The following is an 18,529-nucleotide window of genomic DNA, read 5'->3' on the forward strand; positions in this document are numbered from 1 at the left end:
AAGTTACTACAATACATGTTTTTGATTACTATATATTTGTTATTACTATTGTGACATATACTGTACTTTAATCACTGATCAGTCGAACCACTATTTTGAAGATTTGGCAAACACTGCAGAAAATAAGTAGCTTCTGTTCTCTATTTGTCACTATTTGAGGGGGAAAACTAAAATCATTTTATGTCGTGTTAAACATGTAGTTTCTAGTAAACTGAAACATCTGCTCAGGGTTTGCACAATCACACCACTAAACAGTTGATGAAACACAGGTGCTGAATTGTCAAATCTCACCCTGCATCTTTGCCTCCGGTTCTGCTTTTAACCCAGCCATCGATTGGCTCGACCCTCTGTGAGGTCATTAGCCCCTCCTTGGGGGATCCTCTTCACAAAGCGGTCTGCTCTGCGCTTTTCCAAGTGACACTGGGTTTAGTTTTCATTATTGACGTGTTTCTCCCCTCAGCATCCCATTTTCTTTTCATCAGGTGACAGTCAAAACCTTGGAATATCTCTCCCAGGGGAAATATACTGAACAAACTGACTCCTCAGAAGGCAGGAAAAACTCCAACCATGGAGCGTAGAGGGGGAAAAAACAAACAAACCACTTTTAGAATTACACTTAATCTCTTCTCCTTTAACCTCTATTCTACTCAGGTTGATATTGACATGGGCTGGGGTGGAATACAAATACGTCCAGTCCATGCCATAAGGTGCTTAGTTCCAGTCCAGCGATGTTACATCATCAGCTCTGAGAGCACTTGCATGACAAGGACTCATGCAATCATATGAAAGTATTAGTATAACATACAAAATTGTGTTATTTTGGCTCTGTGAAGGTTCTCAGTCTCTCTCAAACTGGAGAAGCCTTTCGGATGAGAGGGGAAACATCTTCCAAGTCCAGTCGCCTCAACCTCACCCTTCTACATGTTATATTGGCTCTCTGTGAAAGCTTTATGGCAGACACAACTCATGTGGCTGAAGAAATACAAGTGTGCTGTTCCCCCAGTGCTTTTCTCAATAAAATGTGGAACTACAACAAATAGATGTAGATACATACTTATTATGATCAGACAAAGGTTCACGTCTTAGGGACTGTTTTTCTAAAAACAAACAAACAAAAAAAAAGGCCTAAAAATATTAATACTATTATCGTATATTTAAAATATAATGTTAGATTAAACTGATTCTCACCTCACAATTTGAAAATGAAGACTTGCAAAATTACATATGCCATACTTTTTTTTTTCTCAAGGTGAGGAAAAACACGGAGCACAGAGGACACAAGTCAGACAAAAGTTGGAGTCTGATCACCCTGGGCTACAAAAACACCCAAAACAACAATCATGAGTGCATCGCATGATGCGTCATAGAGACTGTAGTGGAGGTGACACTGAACTCTGGTTTTGCTGTTTTGTTTTATTTTCTTCTTCATCAGGATGAAGTGGATGAGCTGCGGGCGGAGATGGAGGAGATGCGCGACAGCTACCTGGAGGAGGAGGTGTACCAGCAGCAGGAGCTGCGCAGGGAACTGGACCGCTCCAACAAGAACTGCCGCATCCTGCAGTACCGCCTGCGGAAGGCCGAGCAGAAGAGCCTGCGAGTGGCCCAGACTGGCCAGGTGGACGGAGAGCTGCTGAGGAGTCTGGAGCAGGACCTGAAGGTCTGTGAAAGACAGTCTCTGTCGCTGTGCTTACTGCGCCTCTGAAGTTTGGGAAGTCGCCCCTATGAGTTTGTTGCAACAACTTTCACTCAAAGAAACATACACAGTGTGTATCTGAGATGTCTTCGCTCACAAACCGGATCAGAAGTGTCCTCAACACACAGAACCTTTCTGCTGAAAAATATTTTATGTAAAAATGCACAGACCATGAAAATAATATTACGTTGAATCAGAAGTTGAGAGCTGCCTTGAAAGATATCCAGCTACAAATTAATTACACATTAGAATGACAGGAATTCTCATCCACATTTAATGTTAGAGTTAAATCTCCTGTAGATGTCAAAGCTGTGGCTAATAATGCATGAGTGTGGACCTGACGTGCAAGTGCAGTCAGCCTGGAGTGTATCGACAGTGACATCCGGTCACTTAACTGGATTTGAAATAAAAAGAAACCTGTTTGTGCTGACTTATGTGTACTTTCAACTACGGCACTGACAGACTGACTGTATTGTTGGGTAAACATCACATGATTTACAGCCCTTTAAATCCTTCCCTTGTTAGTTGATCATATTGTAATCCTTTTTTCCAGCCTCTGAATTCAAATTATTTTTTGAATGTATTTGAACACAACATGTCTGTGTTACCCCAGGTGGCCAAAGATGTGTCAGTACGTTTGCACAATGAGTTGGAGAGCGTGGAGGACAAACGCAGCCGAGCCGAGGACGAGAACGAGCTGCTCAGGCAGAGGATCATCGAGGTGGAGATCTCAAAACAAGCACTGCACAACGAGCTGGAGAGGGCCAAAGAGGTGAGCCAAAGGCTGTGGGTGCATGGCTTTGTCATGTGATCTGCCAGTCATCCGTACAGCGTGCGCGATAGATGGACCCAATCACCCTCGTGATATGACTCACACAAATTACAGAAGATGTGAGAAAAGTCTCTTCTGTGTGTCTGTCGAATCGAATTCACATCAAGAGGGAGTTTATAAGGCAGCCCTCTGGTCAAAAAAAATACAAAAATTTGTTCTGACAAAGTCTCAGATCTGCCTTGGAGATGGTTCAGACACTCCTACCTCTGAAGTTCCTCTAAAGTCTATTTCAGGCTCCTTGAGGGTGAAAGTTTCATCAACACACTCATCAAGAGATTCTTGGGTTGTGTGCGCGCGTCTCATCTGATGCAGCCATGCGATCATTTTGTCCCGTTGGCTTTGAGTTGGAATTGAAAATGAATGTTGTCACGTGGTATACACACTTGTGTTCTCAATATTTTTTTTCCTTTATTATTATTCCCTCTATCTGAAAACGAGACTCTGAGTGAAAAGTTAATCTTTCCAAACTCTGATGATTTGCTATACACCAAACAAATGCACCTATTGCCTCTGACGACGAGGCACTACTGCTTTTTGCTGAATTAGCAAAAAATAAAAGTGATTTGAAGTCACAAAAAGATGTAGGCTAGTAGGCCATTATACACTTTTCTTTAGAAAAAACAAATTATCATTCTCTTGCACTTGAAAGGAATATCCAGATCATAGTCCTGATTGTCTTAGTCGCTTATCTTGTCTCCTAGTTTCAATAGTGTGGAGTGATTTTCTTTTTTCTCGAGTGACTTTCTTCTCCAAATATCTGCACACAGTCACTCTGGTTTCGCTCAGTGGACACTTTCTTCTTTGATGGCAACAAAGTCAAGTTCTTTTTTTTTTTTGTTTTAAGACAGAGATGAGCGGAAACTGTTCCCGGTGCTGCTGAGGTTCAGCCGCTCACTGTTATCAACTGTGACAGCAGCAGGTGAGACGCCGTCTGGCAACAAAGAGAAAGTAGGCTAATACCAGACCAGTCAGTGAGGAGATGTGACTTCGCTAAGTCAGCTGACCATTTCTGCTGGACCATTTCTTCACGTGAGCCACTGGCTTGAGCTTGATGTCCTGCTATGCCTGGCGTCACTGCTAACCGGCAGTTTTTTTTTTTTCTACAATGGTACACCTTTATGAATCCCACATTGGGGAATATTGCATTATAACATGAACAAAAAGTAGTGCAAAGTGAAGGAAAAAAAATATTAATTAAAAACAAATAAACAAATAAAAATGATAAATAAAATATTTATAGAGCAAGAAGGAAAACAAGGTATTAACATGTTATGAATAATTATTTACAGTTGTGGCATGCTGACAAAGGTGTAGTGCTAAAGGCAGAACACAGCCATTTTTTTTAAAGAAATATCCATCCACGTGCGAACGCTGCCAGATTCTCTGGTCATTGACCTTCGTAAGCGGTTGTTTATGGCCGAGGTTCCAGTTCTCAGCCGCAGACAGAAAATCCATGTCTGCTGTGAACGTGCCGGTGCAGCAAATGTCGAATCCAGACGCTAGTATTGTCGCAGCTTAATGTAGCTAACTAGCCTTCGTGAAGGGAAGAACGGAACTGATGTCATTCTGGGGGGAGAGGAGAAGCCGCCGCTCCAAAACGATTGTAGAGGTTGTTTTTTTTTGTTTTTTGCTTTTGTTTTTTGTTTTGTGTTTCCCCACGAGGTTTGTCCCAGAAAAACACCAGCCGTTGCTGGATCACGTGACGGCGCGCGCCCTCCCTCTCCTGTTGGCGGAGATGATTGTGTTGCAGCACCCCAGAGTCGTTTGTGTTGATCATGTGCCTGTTGAAACGCCTTTCTAAATATGCCGAACACAGTCGGCATCCTTCCTTTTGCTTAACTGTGGATCGCAGGGAGGTAACGAGGGCGTTCCCCAAACATTTTGTGAGGGATTAAACAAACCTGATGATCTGCCCTGTGCATTCCTCGATGTTCTGTCAGAGAGACAAAGTCACACAGGAGGAATGAGCAGCACCTGTGAGCCATAAGAATGTCGCTCAGCCTGCCTCAAAGCTTCCTCCTCCTACTTCCTGCTTTTATTGGACTTTGGAAAATGTGTCAAGGGTGTGAAGTGATGCAGCAGCGTGCATGCCATCCAGAACCGGATGCCACTGTTGTATTAGACGTAGAACAAAGAATGCTTTGAACGTGCAGAAAATATTTCGCTACGACTGGCTTTGAGCTTGAAACATTCTCTGCGAGCTCTCTCCCAGACGGATGCTCAGGTTGCTCCGTCTCTTGCCACTACATCCCAGTACGCATCTGAATTGCCCCATTCTCAGTTGTGAGTAAGACAAACCTCGGAGTACTTTCCAGCATTGTCTTGTGTTTGTGTGTCAGAGTGCCCCAGAGGTGAACGTGAACGCAGCATGAGTTCCCACTAGTGTGGATGACTGAGTGAGTGATTGAGTGAGTGAGTGGACGCCGAAAGCACTATACGTGGCGCATCAGGTCACACTGACGCAGAGGCGATATTTCCACGTCACACTGAAGGCACCACAGTGAGGAAGCTGACCCGTCCTTCCTTCCTGTCCGTGTGGCCTCTCTGTCCTCTGCCAAAGGCAGTGCGTGGAGGCTGTGGCCCTGGGACTGTCACCGTGGCACAGATTAATCCGACAAGAAGGCCTGTTATAAAACAGGCCGGCACGCTCGGGCTCACTCAGTGCGGAGAGGGTGAAGACAAAGAGACACAGTGTCGGGGAATGGCTGTAATCAGCTGGCTGCAGGCCTGCGATGTGAGCACGCAGTCACAGCTCACAGACCTGATGCAGAAACAGCTTGAGAGCGGCGGTCAGCAAGACGCCACCACCGCTGAGAGAACATCCTCCACGGTGGCGTCTCTGCCTGCCGGGGCCCCACAAGTGAACATCGACTGGCCGCTCAGATTTTTTCCCTCCCTGCGACGTTTGGAGAAAGGCACAGTGATTCATGAAATGAAGCGGAACAAATGAAATGTCAACCTGCATAGCAGAAGGATGAGGTGATTTATTAGGTGTGTCGCCGTCCCGTCACAAGCTCATCGTTCATTACGGCCAGAGAATCTCACTCGCCTCGTCGAGCATCCGAAACGAAACTTTACGTCGCATTTGTGAGCGCATGAGCACAATGGCCTGAGGAAGACAATGTTGTAAAGACGCACAGTGATGCAGGCGCGCCAGTAGAACTTGGTCACAATGGGGCATCTAGCCATGCCAACAATCTCTATTTTATTTTGTCTGGTTCTTTTTCATTTATTTTTTTAACCTAAAGCCACAAATTAAAGTTTACAAAAATAGAAGAAAAGTCTAAAATCACTTTTTTTTCTTTTTCGATGAACAAGTTTTACGTGTCAGGGAACAACAACCCAGTGAACACAGATCAGCAAGCATGAAATGAAAGTGCACGTAAGTCCAGCTCAGCTGGGCCATAATCTAGAATGTCAGCTGAAAATAACAGGTTGCTGTCACCCTGAAACCGATTTGAGATTTTGCAAACGGCAGCTGATTAGCCTCTTCTTAAACAAACTTCAAAACGACTGCCCAATGATAATAATCATGCTACCACTTCATCAAACGATGAATCCAGATGATCCACTTGTTTCACATTTAATATAAAAACCCAACATGACATGAGAGTTTGTATGGGAACCAGGACTGAACACCTGGAGACGTTCTTCCCTTCGCTGTTCAGACACGACAAAGTCGCACACTGGGGAGCAACATCTTTCAACACCTGTTCAACTCTGGAAACCCTGAAACACTGCTGCCGTTCAGAGGCTCAGCTCGAGAAATATCAGTGTCTTATTTGCGCATACTGGGCTGGGAATCAAGGGTATTTCCACCCCCCCCCCCCCTCCCCTCTCCTCACACGCACAACTAAAGATCTAACGGCGGGGGTGCGAGTGCATCCACGTCAACATCGTGGTGAAAGTCACGGTAGATGCTGTTTCTCTCGTGCCGGAGGCGCTTCATCGCTCTTCCCTCTCTCGCAAGATCCGAGCCGAACGAAATGCGGGCTTTGAAGACGCTCCTGGTTCCCCTCTTCCTCGCACCCAGCTCTGCTTCTCCATCATCCACCTCCCCTCTCCCTGAATTTCCTGCTGGTGGATCGTGAGGGAATCTCATTGACCTAGTTAGCATCTTTATGTCTGCCTCCACCAGTGGGAAGGAAGTGCAGGCGTGAGCAGACTGGTAGCGCAGGGACTCCGCTCTCAGTCAAAATCTGCTGCAGTGACACGCATCTGCATCAAGCTGGTGGTGGCTCGACAGCTCTGCGGTTTCTTCTCAGTCCCACGCTCAAAAATGTCGAAAACGTTGCTGGCGTGTGGCTGTTATTTATGCCGAGACCTCAGCATTTACACATTTATGTCATACGTGCGGTGCATAAATGAAATTGCTCCGATTTCCCAAGAGGGGTCTCAAAAATATAGCTGGAAATATTGATATTCGAAACAGTATGAGAAGCATTTTTAAGCAATGTCAGAGTGCTCCCTCGCCCAAAAGGCAAACTGTTAGCAGCATGAGGCAATCAGGTAAATCATCAGGCATGTATATGAGCCCTGGAGTAAGTGTTGGTTTCTGATTCTGAAGCGCCGCCCTTTGAAGTCTAACAGCCTTGAAAAATTAAATCACAGTCCATACGAGCGCTAGCGGAAGCTCCAGATCTGCTGTTATGCATCCTTGTAACATCACGAAGCCTCTGCTGCGGCTGCAAATTGTCTGCAGATGACATCAGACACATCAAAGAATGTTTAATTCAATCAAAAGCGTTCTGCAGCTGCAGCACACACACACACACACACACACACACACACACACACACACACAGATTTTGAACTTTTATTGAATACTGCCCCAAACATCTTGTCAGCTAATAGGTAGTTACATTTCTGTCTGATCAACAGATGATTTGACTTCTGTAAAACATCTTCTACAATAAATTTACAGGTAACGAAAAAAAAAAAAAAAAACATGCAAAAAAAGAGAATCACCTTCATCCTACTGAAAAGCAGCTACATGTATTATTTGTTTAGGTGGAGAGATCTCCAAGATCTCCACCTTTTTAGGTTTAGATCTCAGTGATATTTTAGAACATATCGGCAAGCTGGATAGCACACTCTCCAATTCACATTAAACACCTTCACACAGTCAGGGTGGCATTAGCATTGAAGTTAGCTATGAAATTTTACTCATTCATTTATCTTTTGGTTTCTTCATCCGTTGATTCTCCAGCAGCCGTCATGACGGCGTAAAGACGGCAAGAGCGAGGCAGCTGTCTGCGTTGTCCCGTCTCTGTCAGTGGATTCAAAGTGTCTGCAGTTTGGGAGCTGCAAGACTTTCAGTGTTGTGCATCTTGCTTTGCCAGTCCTTAACTATTGCTCCATTGTCACCTGTCTATTACTGGGCTGCTGGATGAGCGTTGTCCATAATAAGGACCTAAGGTGCAACAGCCTGTTTGGCTGTGCTGTGGGCTGACCGATATGTGTGTGTGTGTGTGTGTGTGTGTGTGTGTGTGTGTGCGTGTGCGTGTGCATGTGCGTGCGTGTGCGTGTGTGTGCGCATGTGTGCGCGTGTGTGTGTGTGTGTGTGTGTGTGTGTGTGTGTGTGTGTGGTGTGCTTTGTGTGAAGCCAGTGAAATCCAGTTATTCTGACGGACTTAAAAATGTAATTTGAGGAGGCAGCGGGTCCGAGACAGTCTGAGTCAGGGAGAGAGTTGTCAGCCGACTGTGGCCAACAGCAGCAGGGTGAGACACGGCTGCGTCAACAAAGATCATGAGTGCAGGAGGCTAGGAGGAGATGATGAGCAGAGGCTAAAGTGTTCTGAACAGCGTGACATAGTTCCATGATGTCAAAAACCTCGTAGAAGTGGTAACGGCTTGACAATTTGTTAGCGTTCATCCAAAAGTGGCTTGATTGTCAATGTTTTGCCACGTTGGGACTTGGAAGCAAGTTGGAATTTGCTGATTTTATGAAATATTTATGTCGCTGACATCTATTTTTGCGTTGTGTAAATAAGACAGTGACTGCAGCTAAAAGTGCAAAAACACAGAGAAAAAGTGAGTGAGTGTTTTTCAACCACTTTTTTTGTGAGATTTTGTCAAGTGTGCCGTGAAAAATTATCCAATTTCACTTAATTGTCTCAAGCAATGATAACATTCTGTTGTGGAGTGACTGTGCTTTAAAAGAAATGTTTCTCCCTGAATTCCTCCAAGGATATCAGCTTTGTGTGCATCTAGTCAGGCCCAGGTTTCACACTGAGTAAGTATAAATAAATTAAGAGACAGTATTATTATTAGTCTTAAAAAGTGTAATTTTATAGTATTTTTGGTTGGTGTTTTTTTCAATGTAAAAAATTTGTTGTCGCTCAAAAAACTTTAAAGAAGAACAAAGAACAGCACTGAAGACTTTTCTCAGGAGAACAAAAGGTTTTCACTTGCCACAGAGTGGGTCAGCCAAGAGCTCAGTCAGACCAACACCAACAGGTATCCTGGCTCCCTGCCGGGTGATGTCACACATTCCCTGCACCAATAGGAATCTCTTCAGAATTCTGTTTATTCTGCACTCAGTGTGAATGAGCACTGTTCTTTCTTAAACAGAAACACAACACTGACAGATTTAGGAAATTCTCTGTCGCGCAGGTCAGATTAGTTGCACAATGCCACTAATCTATTATCAAACCATATCAAACCATCCCACTGCAAACTGTTGTCGATCGTTAAGTATTACAAATCAGCAAGTCATACATATGTTTATTAATCTCTTGTCACCTCTTGAGAGAAATGATTGTCTCCGTGGCTGCTGAATTATGCACTTGGGGTTCAGTAACTGGATGTTTCAATGATCGAGCTGCATTCCCCTACTGGAAACGAGGTGAAAGAGGGTGTTGGGGGTACTGCTTTAGGGTGAGGAAACCAGTACAACTGGAAAAGAGAGACCCCAAAATTTTCAACAAGCAGGCTTCCCTAGCAGAGAGACCTTGATCACACCACTGTGCTTTTTCACTCTTGTTTTAACGGCAACACAACACACAAGGTGCTCCAGACACCATAGAGATGTGCTTGGTGGGGCATGCAGCATCCCCGAGTCCTCTATCATCTTCTAAGTGCTCTATTCTGTGTGCAGTATACAGTAAAAGGCTGCATCGGCTCCTTCCCTAGAGTATTAGAATATAGAGCGAGATAGAGCAGTGTTACATAAGTGAAACATATGGACGTTGGCTGGGGGTGACATCTTTCTTTCTGAAGGTGAGTTGGAGTAGAATGCTGAGGAGGCAGACCAAGGCCAGCGCTCTGGTGTGGTATGTACAGTAGTGTGCGAATAAAGCACTCCGACACACTCTCCATCAGAAGCTGCAGCTTGTAATCCACACATCCCTCTCCTCTGTATCGGAGACCTTCTATTGGACAGCGATCCCTTCCCTCTGGCTTTACAACATGAGCGCTAATTAAGAAAAAAGGAATCTCTTATGCATGCACTTATTCCCTCTGCCTTGTTGCTGTTTAACTCCCAGCAGCAATGAGAAGGATATATATATGTGATATATATATGAAACAAACACATGCATTATGAAATGCTAACTTGATCAGGTGAAATACTGTTTAAAATAAGAGAGCCCATATCATCATTGACATTATTGGCAGTGTACTTACTGACCATGACAGGCTGCTAAATTCTTCCACATTGGGCCTTTGAGCACAGAGTGAATTGATTTCATCTGCACTGGGGAATCAGTGCAGATGAGGGAATCCTGCGTGGAATCCTCAGAAAATCAGTGGATAAATTTGAAAAAGCGCAAGCCACAACTCAAACCGGACAATGTGAACCTTCAGTCTGCTCTGCACCAATACCATGTCCAGTAGCGACTGTGCCAAATTGCTGTGGGCCTCTGCTGATCCCCGAGCCCAGAGTTCGTTATCTTCGTTACAACATCCTGTAACAGCCCGGTGGTCCTCCTTGCTATTGTAATAAGCTGCTGTTTCAAATCTCACTTTGGGCCTCAAGGACTCTCCTCCCACCCTTCTGTGGATGCAAACAAGGCCCCTCCCTCTTATTACAACCCTACTTGTGACCCTTTCACACACATAAGAGGACGACAAAGTAGCAGGTGGCAGAAAGTGGCGCAGAGCTTTAGGACGACCTCATTATCAGCCAGCTGGACAGGCCGGCCTGCCTCTGATTAGCCCCGCCTCCATCATCCTCTTGGCATTCACCCGTCTCTGTCCCGACTCCGCTCCGCTGAGAACGTGGCTCGGCCTCCAACACAGTCTCACTCCGTACACGGCACATATTGACTTTTTGTCAGAAACCCACGACGGCACATAGTGCCTTCTTCGGATGCCAGCGACGTCATTTTGCGCCTTCCACGGTCGCTCACAGACACTCATGGAGGTCCAAAGACGGCAAACTGCGCCGTCTCTGGGATGAGCGAATTTGTGATATAGATCTGCTATATTACATAAAAGAGTTTTGATCAGATATCAGATTTACTACTACCAATCATGGTCATTTATTTGATGTGGATTTTTTTGGAGAACGTGACTGTTATTTCACGTCTCCAACCTGTGACGTCACGTGACATTCTTTCCGCAAGCTTGACGTGCTTGGTAGTAGTTTCATTCTGCAGTTTGTCACCTGAACAAAAGTTTCTCTACAGCTTTCCATGAAAGAAAGGGGTGGGCAAACTTTTTTTTGCAACGGGCCACATGACAGACCTGCATCGTTTTGGAAAGTGTCGGGGGTGGGGGGGGCTTCATACAGCCTTCATACATTTCAATTCAACTTTACATTTTAGCCTGATATTTTTTGAATGATTCTTGAATTGTAAAACTTGTGTTGCAGTAAATAAGCAAAACTGATTTAGCCTTCGGACGTAAGATGATGTAAGATCAGTAACTACTACACTCATGTGGCAATCTAATGGAAGCTTAAGTCAGTAAAAATGCATTGCAAAACTGGAACTGAGGTTGACTCACAGGGACACTGATTCGATTGCAATGTTATCCTGCGATGTCAATTTCACTCCATGGTAAAAGTCACAAACGTAACGCCGCCACAGCAAGTTGGAGTTTCAGTAAAACGTGACAGCTGAAAGAGTCTAATTGGTTGTCGGATAAATGAGTTGTTGCGTTTTCGGTGGGATTTGTTGATGGCGACAGACGGCTATAGAGATTAATTTGTGTGTAAATGTGACTAAACCATCTGTCAGATGATCACATTAAGAGATAAAAAAAAACAAAAAAAACGACAACTCTGCAGTGTCTATGCATTAAGTATTTTACGAGACAGAAATTCAGAATCTGACAAGCTTTATAACGGCTTCCATATAAAAATGTGTAATTACCTTTCCCTTGTATGTCAGGGCAGTTGAAACTTGTTATGGCAGAAACAACATGGGCCAGTGCCTCCACTGTCTCTTACTACTTGGGATTTGTCAGCATTATATTTCGTACCAGGGCTCCAGTCAAGTGCAGCTCTGCGTCCTCTGCATCCTTGGTGCACTGTGATGAAAGTGGAGTGACATCCTTCTCCTCCCGCCCTCTGCTTCCTTCCTACCCTGCCTGCCTGCCTCGGCACATGACACACCGCTGGCACGCCGCCAGGCCCGCCATCCCAGAATGCTCGGCGGGGACCTGCCGAGGAGTTTGCGGCGGGCGGATGAAACAGCAGCTCGTCCCTCCTCCCGGCCTGCCTGAGTCACAGTGTCGTTTTATGGCTGTTAGCGCTGCTCCTCTGACACGCTGCATGTCTGATTTCTTTAAGGCCACTCTTTAAAGTGATGGCGAGTGAGACTATCGGCCTGTGAGATCAGAGGGCCTTCGGATGCCCCGCAGACAGAGCAGTGCACTAACTGTCTCTCAGATATACTAGTCCAGACTTTTTTTTTTTTTACCCCCCAGGGAGTCTGCAGGCTCCTTCACGCCACCGTCCTGCAGCTCTTTCCTTTCCTTAGCTTCCCTCATTTCACTGCCCCACCTGGGAGCTGTTATAACCATCCAAAGGGAATTTGACAGGTCAAAATTCTTTTCATGGAGTGAGACTTTTTCTTTTTCTTTGTTTATCTTTCGCCTCTTGTGTTGTTGTTATTGTTTTTTTTTTGTGATTTTGGACATTCTAACCTTGTCCAGTTGTTTCCTCAAAAATGTTGGATGGGATTTATGCATTCATCTTGACAAATTTGTTTTTGTAGAACTCACAATCTAGATTGTACAGACCCGTTCGTCTGTCACATCCAGAGCAGGGCAATCATATTTCATCACTGCTCATTGGCCAGAATGGTAACAGCTCAAGGCCCCCTATTAGTGTGACACTTCACTGTGTCACCACCATTTGCTGCGCCACACTCAGCTTTGATATCCAGCTGAACTCTTGCCAAAGCCAGTCAGAAGTATATAAAGTCCTTTAGAAATGTTTGTTTGCTCTTGGCTGAGGAAATGTGACTCGTTATGTTCTGATGAAGCCACTGCTGTGGCCATGGCTCCTGCCTCATTCTTCTCAAGTGTCCCTTAATATTCTGTTCATTTGGAAGCTACTCCAGTGGATTTTAAGCTTAAACTTTTTAAGATGGATCTTTAAAATTCTATCTTGATCTAGTTCAATCTAGTTGAGCAAGCGACCTGCCTTGCAAGGTAAATGACCTGTAGTAACCTTTAAATAGAACCAGTCACAATGTGATTGTTTCTGTCCAGGAGAACTCATTATGTAGTCATTTGTAAATGATTAGAACTAATGTAGGCGTACTGGGAAATGTGTAATATTTGCGCATTATCTTTCTGCTTGGTGTTGTGTGAGCTCATAATGTTTTTTCCTTCTGTGTATGGGGTTGGTGAGAATACTTTTTAGTTTAGTTTGAAAAATTATAATGCTGGAATGTCTTCATGTCCGTGCTATCAGAGAACAATTAGTCTCCACTCCTAACAGTGTGGGTCTTCCTGTACAGGCCCTGGGGCGAGGCTGCCCGGCCCTGAATTGTCAACATTAATTAAATGGCTCAATGAGGGCAACAGCACTCACTCTTTATTGTGGGTGCCTTTAATTCATTGTTTTCTATTTTTATGATCCCTACTTAAATGAGTGTAATATTTACAATGACAGAGGAACGTGGATAACAAAATGTACTACCATGGTGCACTAACTAATATTTTATGTCATTTAAAAAGGCAACTTATTTTAAAACTCAAAACATAGTAAAGGTACAAGTATCTATTTTGCATATCATTTTGCACAGCTTTATATTACACCAATGTGCAGAGACCATTAGCAGCTCTTTACATTTTCTTTTTGTCTTTCTGATCTCACACAAATAAAATACACACATACAAATACAAATACAAACACAGTTCATTTATTGTATCTATCCTTCTCCAGCTAATTTTCTACATAAAGTTATTTAACAAGAGTTTAGGTTTTTTCCTTGTTCTTAAAGAAAACATCCTGCTCACATCGAAGTCTAAAAAGTCTGCGCACTCAGGAAGAAATGAGATCTGAAAACGCTTCCAAAATTGTCACCTCTAGTTTCCGTAGCAATGAGAACAGTGATTGTTTTTTCAATTATCTTGCTTAATAAGTAGCAAAAGACTGTTATTGTGATATTTTTAGTTTCTGCAGTGTTTTTCACCACTGATATGAAAAACAGCTTCTTTTGTGTCAGTAATATGTGACCATGGCAAATTGTGACTGTGGTACTGCTTTTTTCTTCATTTTATATTTTTATTTGATCGGCCCAAATCTGTCCAATTGTCCGCAGCAATCCAGCACAATGTTTCTGCGACAAGCATGAAAACGGAGGTGTCTCAGCTACCACTGAGATGTTCTTCTGAAAGTGTCCAGCCATGTCATAGAACAATCATCGATTGCAAAACTGAATCAGTTCTTTTGTTGTCATGTTACCATGGCAGCCGCTGATGGACATCAAAACGCAGGCAGTGGGTCATTAAACGCTGTGAAAACATCTCCTGCAGTCACTGCTGTTCACAGGGCAACCGACTGTGCCGACACTTAATCTGAGCCAGAATCTATTTCTTTAGTAACACAGGTTTTTCTTCTGGATCACAAAGCCCAGACACATTCCTTTTAGGCTCACCTCTTGCCTCGGAGAAGCTTATACGACCTTGTGTTTGCCTGAAATTTGCAAGACAAAAAAACAGCAGCAATCAGAACTGAAGTTTGCTGGTGTTGTAACGTAGCCTAAGAGATTTCAACATTATTTACCATTCAAATAGGAGATTATACTTCTGGATGAGGGGACAGACAGAGCATCTTAAAGTTTGGTAGAATACAACTTGTACACTCATGTTGAGGCGGCAACTGTAATTAGTAGGTTTGGATTGCAATATTTAAAGGAGCCGCAGGAAAACCAATTCAGAACAGCAATCGTCAGACGGTTAGATTGGATCGCTGGATGCTTTGCTTGGAGCGTCTCGCTTGTGCACTGAGTTTGAATATCATCTTAGCAGGCAGACAAATTGTTTCTGTGCGCTGTAAAATCTGCCATAAAATCCAGTTTTATAGGACTGTCAGGTTTGTGCAACTTTGCAGCAAATGAATGATTTACTTACTGTATAAAGTCCTTCTTTGAATACCTCTTGCTGATATTCCAACTGCTGTGTTTCTCACTCCTGGAGCTCTCCACAGACACAAGGAAGTGATGACATTTACTCTGGGCTTCAAATTAACATCCCAGTGTGTGAGTTGCAAACAATGTCAATGTTGATCCCTGTTCTCTGACACCTGGTCTCACATCTTTCTCATGCCAATTATTATGTCAGGGTCTGGTCGCCTCCTCACAAGGGGACATTCTCTTTATATACATAATTACTCTTGCTTATTTTTCTCTTGGCTTTATCCAACTAAATGTAATTGAAGGTCATGAGATCACTTGAAATGTTGCAATATCAAGCTCATTTCAGTCTGAGTAATAAAACATCCAGTTAATGTTTAGCCAGTCTTGTCCTCAGTGTTGGCATCAGTACACAGAGCTGCTGTAGTTCTTCCTTATTGTGCTGATTTCTCCAGACCCGCCTGCCTGTCTCTGCCACCGGCTGGTTTAATATCTGCTTATCTTAACATTGACAACACAGAATCTTTGCAGCATTGTGTCTTTTCTTTGTGTAATTCATCTTTCTCTTCATTCCTTTCTCTTTTCTCCTCATTTTTGACGTACGCCTCTGAAGCCTCCGACTGATACTGTCGTCTTTCCTCGTCGTCTGTTACTTTTTCCTCCCACTTGTTTGAATGCAGAGATCATTTCATTTCGGTGCGCAAAGCTGATCATTTAACTCAATTAAATAAAACAAGCAAACAAATAAAAACCAGGTCCGTCTGTGGAGCCAAACCTGAAGGAGCTGATTGTAACTGCACAATTGGTGGAAGCTGAACCTGCTGATGGCAGCATGTGCTACAGTGTAGCTTCTCCTCTCTCCTGCTCCCTCCTCACTGTATCCATTCAGCGCCACACACTCAAGTCAGAGTATCTTTTGTGCAACAATCTTGTTTTTGTACGTGCTGACTGTCGAGAATGTTAAAGGGTTGTCCGAATGGATTTACCTCCGGGCTCTCTTTGCGACTTGTCTGCTTTTAGGTGGTGAGACTACGACTGCTTTTCAGTAGCTAATTACTGTGTCTTGTTGCTTGTTTGTTTTTTCCTAATTGGCATTAAACAGAAACTCCACTCAGTTCGGAAAAGGCGCCAAGAAACACTTCCTGTGAATTTGTTGCTTCTAATTTAACCGAAAGTTGCCTCAACTTTGTGTCTTCGCCTCGTGCCATTTGGCACCCTTGCCATTTTGGAGCGCCGTGCCAGGGTGCCGAGTTGCTTAGGGAGATTAAGTAAAGCAGGAGTGAAAGTGGAGTGAGACGCCCCATTAAAGCGCTATTGTGCTGCTCCTTAATGTCTGTGGGGCTCCACACTGCGCTGCGGTCCAGCTCAGTCAGGAGGAACAGAAGGCAGGGGGCCCTTTGCGGACAGGCAACCTCCTGCAAATACACACATTCACTATCATTAATGCCGCGCATGTTGTGTTTGTGTAGCTGCCAGTTTCTCTTGTATCCCTGGTGGAAGGATGATAATTGTTTTTGTACCGTAGCTTTGTTTTGTTTTGACTTCATGCTGTTCCATTAACAATGCGGCCTTGTTCTGTCATATCTGGGAAATACAGTAGTGGAAAAAAGTTTTGGAACACCTTGAAAAGATTACACAATGCAGTGACGCGGTGACGCTAGGTATCCATCACTACACAGCAGCTAGCTGCTGTGCACTGTGCAGAGTGCTAAATCCACTCGAGAATGAACAAAATGTTCCATTTCCTGCGACTTTTAAAAATTATTTTAATGTGAAAATATATGACATCTCAATGGGATGTACAAACATCTCTTTACCGGTTGTAACATCGTAGCAGCAGTAGTTTGAAGAAGTTTCTTCTTGCTTTTGTCACAACTTGAAATTTCCTGTGCCTCCAGCCTTCTTTGGCTGTAAAAAAAAAAAATGTGAAGGAAGAGGGCTGGTCATGGAATTATATGAAAAGATCAATTGACAAAAAAAACCTTGCAAGATGCATGTGCAAGATTTCAGGGTGTCACATCTGACTGGTGCAGTGCACGGCAAGGCTTGTGCGTGATTGTCTCACCCAAACATGCCCCGTATTTCATCTGTTCTTCATCTGATTTGTAATCCTAAGATTTTACCGCTCATCTTATTTTTTTTTTCCTTCCTGCTGTTACAATAAAGGCTTAATCTTGACATAGGTAGAGAGCAAATCTGTTGACCATATATTACTTGTCAAGATGCCGCTGGGCGATTGAGACGTTAGAGTCTATTTACAAGATGCTCGCATCCGCTGGGGGTGGCCTGACATTGGAGTGACCTCGCAGAGTGCTGCATGCAGCCTGCCGCTGCCAGCCATGTGCACTGTTACCGACTGGCTGGCTGGCAACGGCAGATGTATACATATAAAGCCCCTCTGCAAACCTGCCCGGCGCCGCATGAGCGTGCGGTGGCATAATGTGCCGAGCGCACGCACTGACGAGGCACCCGCTCGAGCTGTCGGAGCCACGTGGGAGCCGGGAGAGACTGCAGACGGTGCGCGACGCGTGCACGCGGACACCCGTCGGCTGAGCAGCGCACTCTACTGGAGGACTTTAATTCAGTTAGCTTTGATTGGCTTGGGGCTGTGCCTCTGCCGCCGCTGTCAGCGCTGTCGCCGTACTGGAGGTTGAGGGTGTGGGGATGGTGGGGGCTTATGCACCATTTCCAATCGTTCGATTGGCTTCCAATGGCTCATATTCGGCTGATGGAGCGCATCTAGATGCAGTATATATAGACGCGGCACGGGCCCACTGCAGGTGCTACGAGTCAGAGATTGATCGTCCTCGTGAAAATAGCACAGGGTCATAAATCGCGCAGCGTCTGAGCGGGAGGGGGGAAAAAAACACTTAACCGTCAGGATGCGCCACCGTGGATGGAGAAAAAAAAATTAAATTAAAGCGGAGCATGCAACACTTATGTGCCCTCATTCAGCTGTGCGAGTGTGAGTGTGTGTGTGTGTGTGTGTGTGTGTGTGTGTGTGTGTGTGTGTGTATTAATTAATTTATCGAGACGGATTACAGTCCAGATTCGATGGCTCAGTCACTCTGATCTGGCTAATATAATCTGCCTCTAAACATTTCACAGCGACTTATCTCTCGGCGCTCTCCCGCCGGGTGAGCGATATTTATTCTGTTGTGTCAGAGTCTTAGGATCTTCCGGCAGGGCTGAGAAGAGGTTTATCTGCATCCAGCGGTCGCCGCAGCGCCTTTTGTGCTCCGCCCTCCTCCTCCCCTCTTCTCTCCCCTCCCCCGCTCCCCTTCCCTCCCCTCCATTCCTTCCCCACGTCCCACTCACCCCTTCTTTCCCGCCCTCCCTTCGCTGGTCACACCGCACTTTCCCGTTAAATCCCATTAGCAGAGCCAAACGCCACTTTTCCACACCGAGCTGCAGTCTCTGAGCCAAATCATAAATAGGCCAAGCTGTTGAGTACAGATGCAGCCCGAAATA

At 44.6% G+C, this 18,529-nt stretch overlaps 1 protein-coding gene across 5 annotated transcripts in view; it reads left to right on the forward strand.

Annotated features, from left to right (window-relative positions):
- The window catches only part of mtcl1 (microtubule crosslinking factor 1), a 51,191-nt gene that overhangs the window by 2,637 nt on the left and 30,025 nt on the right, over positions 1-18,529 (forward strand). For all 5 annotated transcript variants that reach the window (XR_012926281.1, XM_076021748.1, XM_076021746.1 and 2 more), the window contains exons 2-3: positions 1,433-1,657; positions 2,307-2,465. Coding sequence is in view for 4 of the 5 variants with exons in the window: in XM_076021748.1 (XP_075877863.1) it covers positions 1,433-1,657; positions 2,307-2,465 (384 nt within the window). In the remaining variant the exon portion in view is untranslated. The remainder of the gene's footprint in view (positions 1-1,432; positions 1,658-2,306; positions 2,466-18,529) is intronic.

The sequence above is a fragment of the Nelusetta ayraudi genome, unplaced genomic scaffold (assembly GCF_046127955.1).
Source record: "Nelusetta ayraudi isolate G7.1 ecotype Tasmania unplaced genomic scaffold, CSIRO-AGI_Nayr_v1 ptg000011l, whole genome shotgun sequence".
Classification (NCBI taxonomy): Eukaryota; Metazoa; Chordata; class Actinopteri; order Tetraodontiformes; family Monacanthidae; genus Nelusetta; species Nelusetta ayraudi.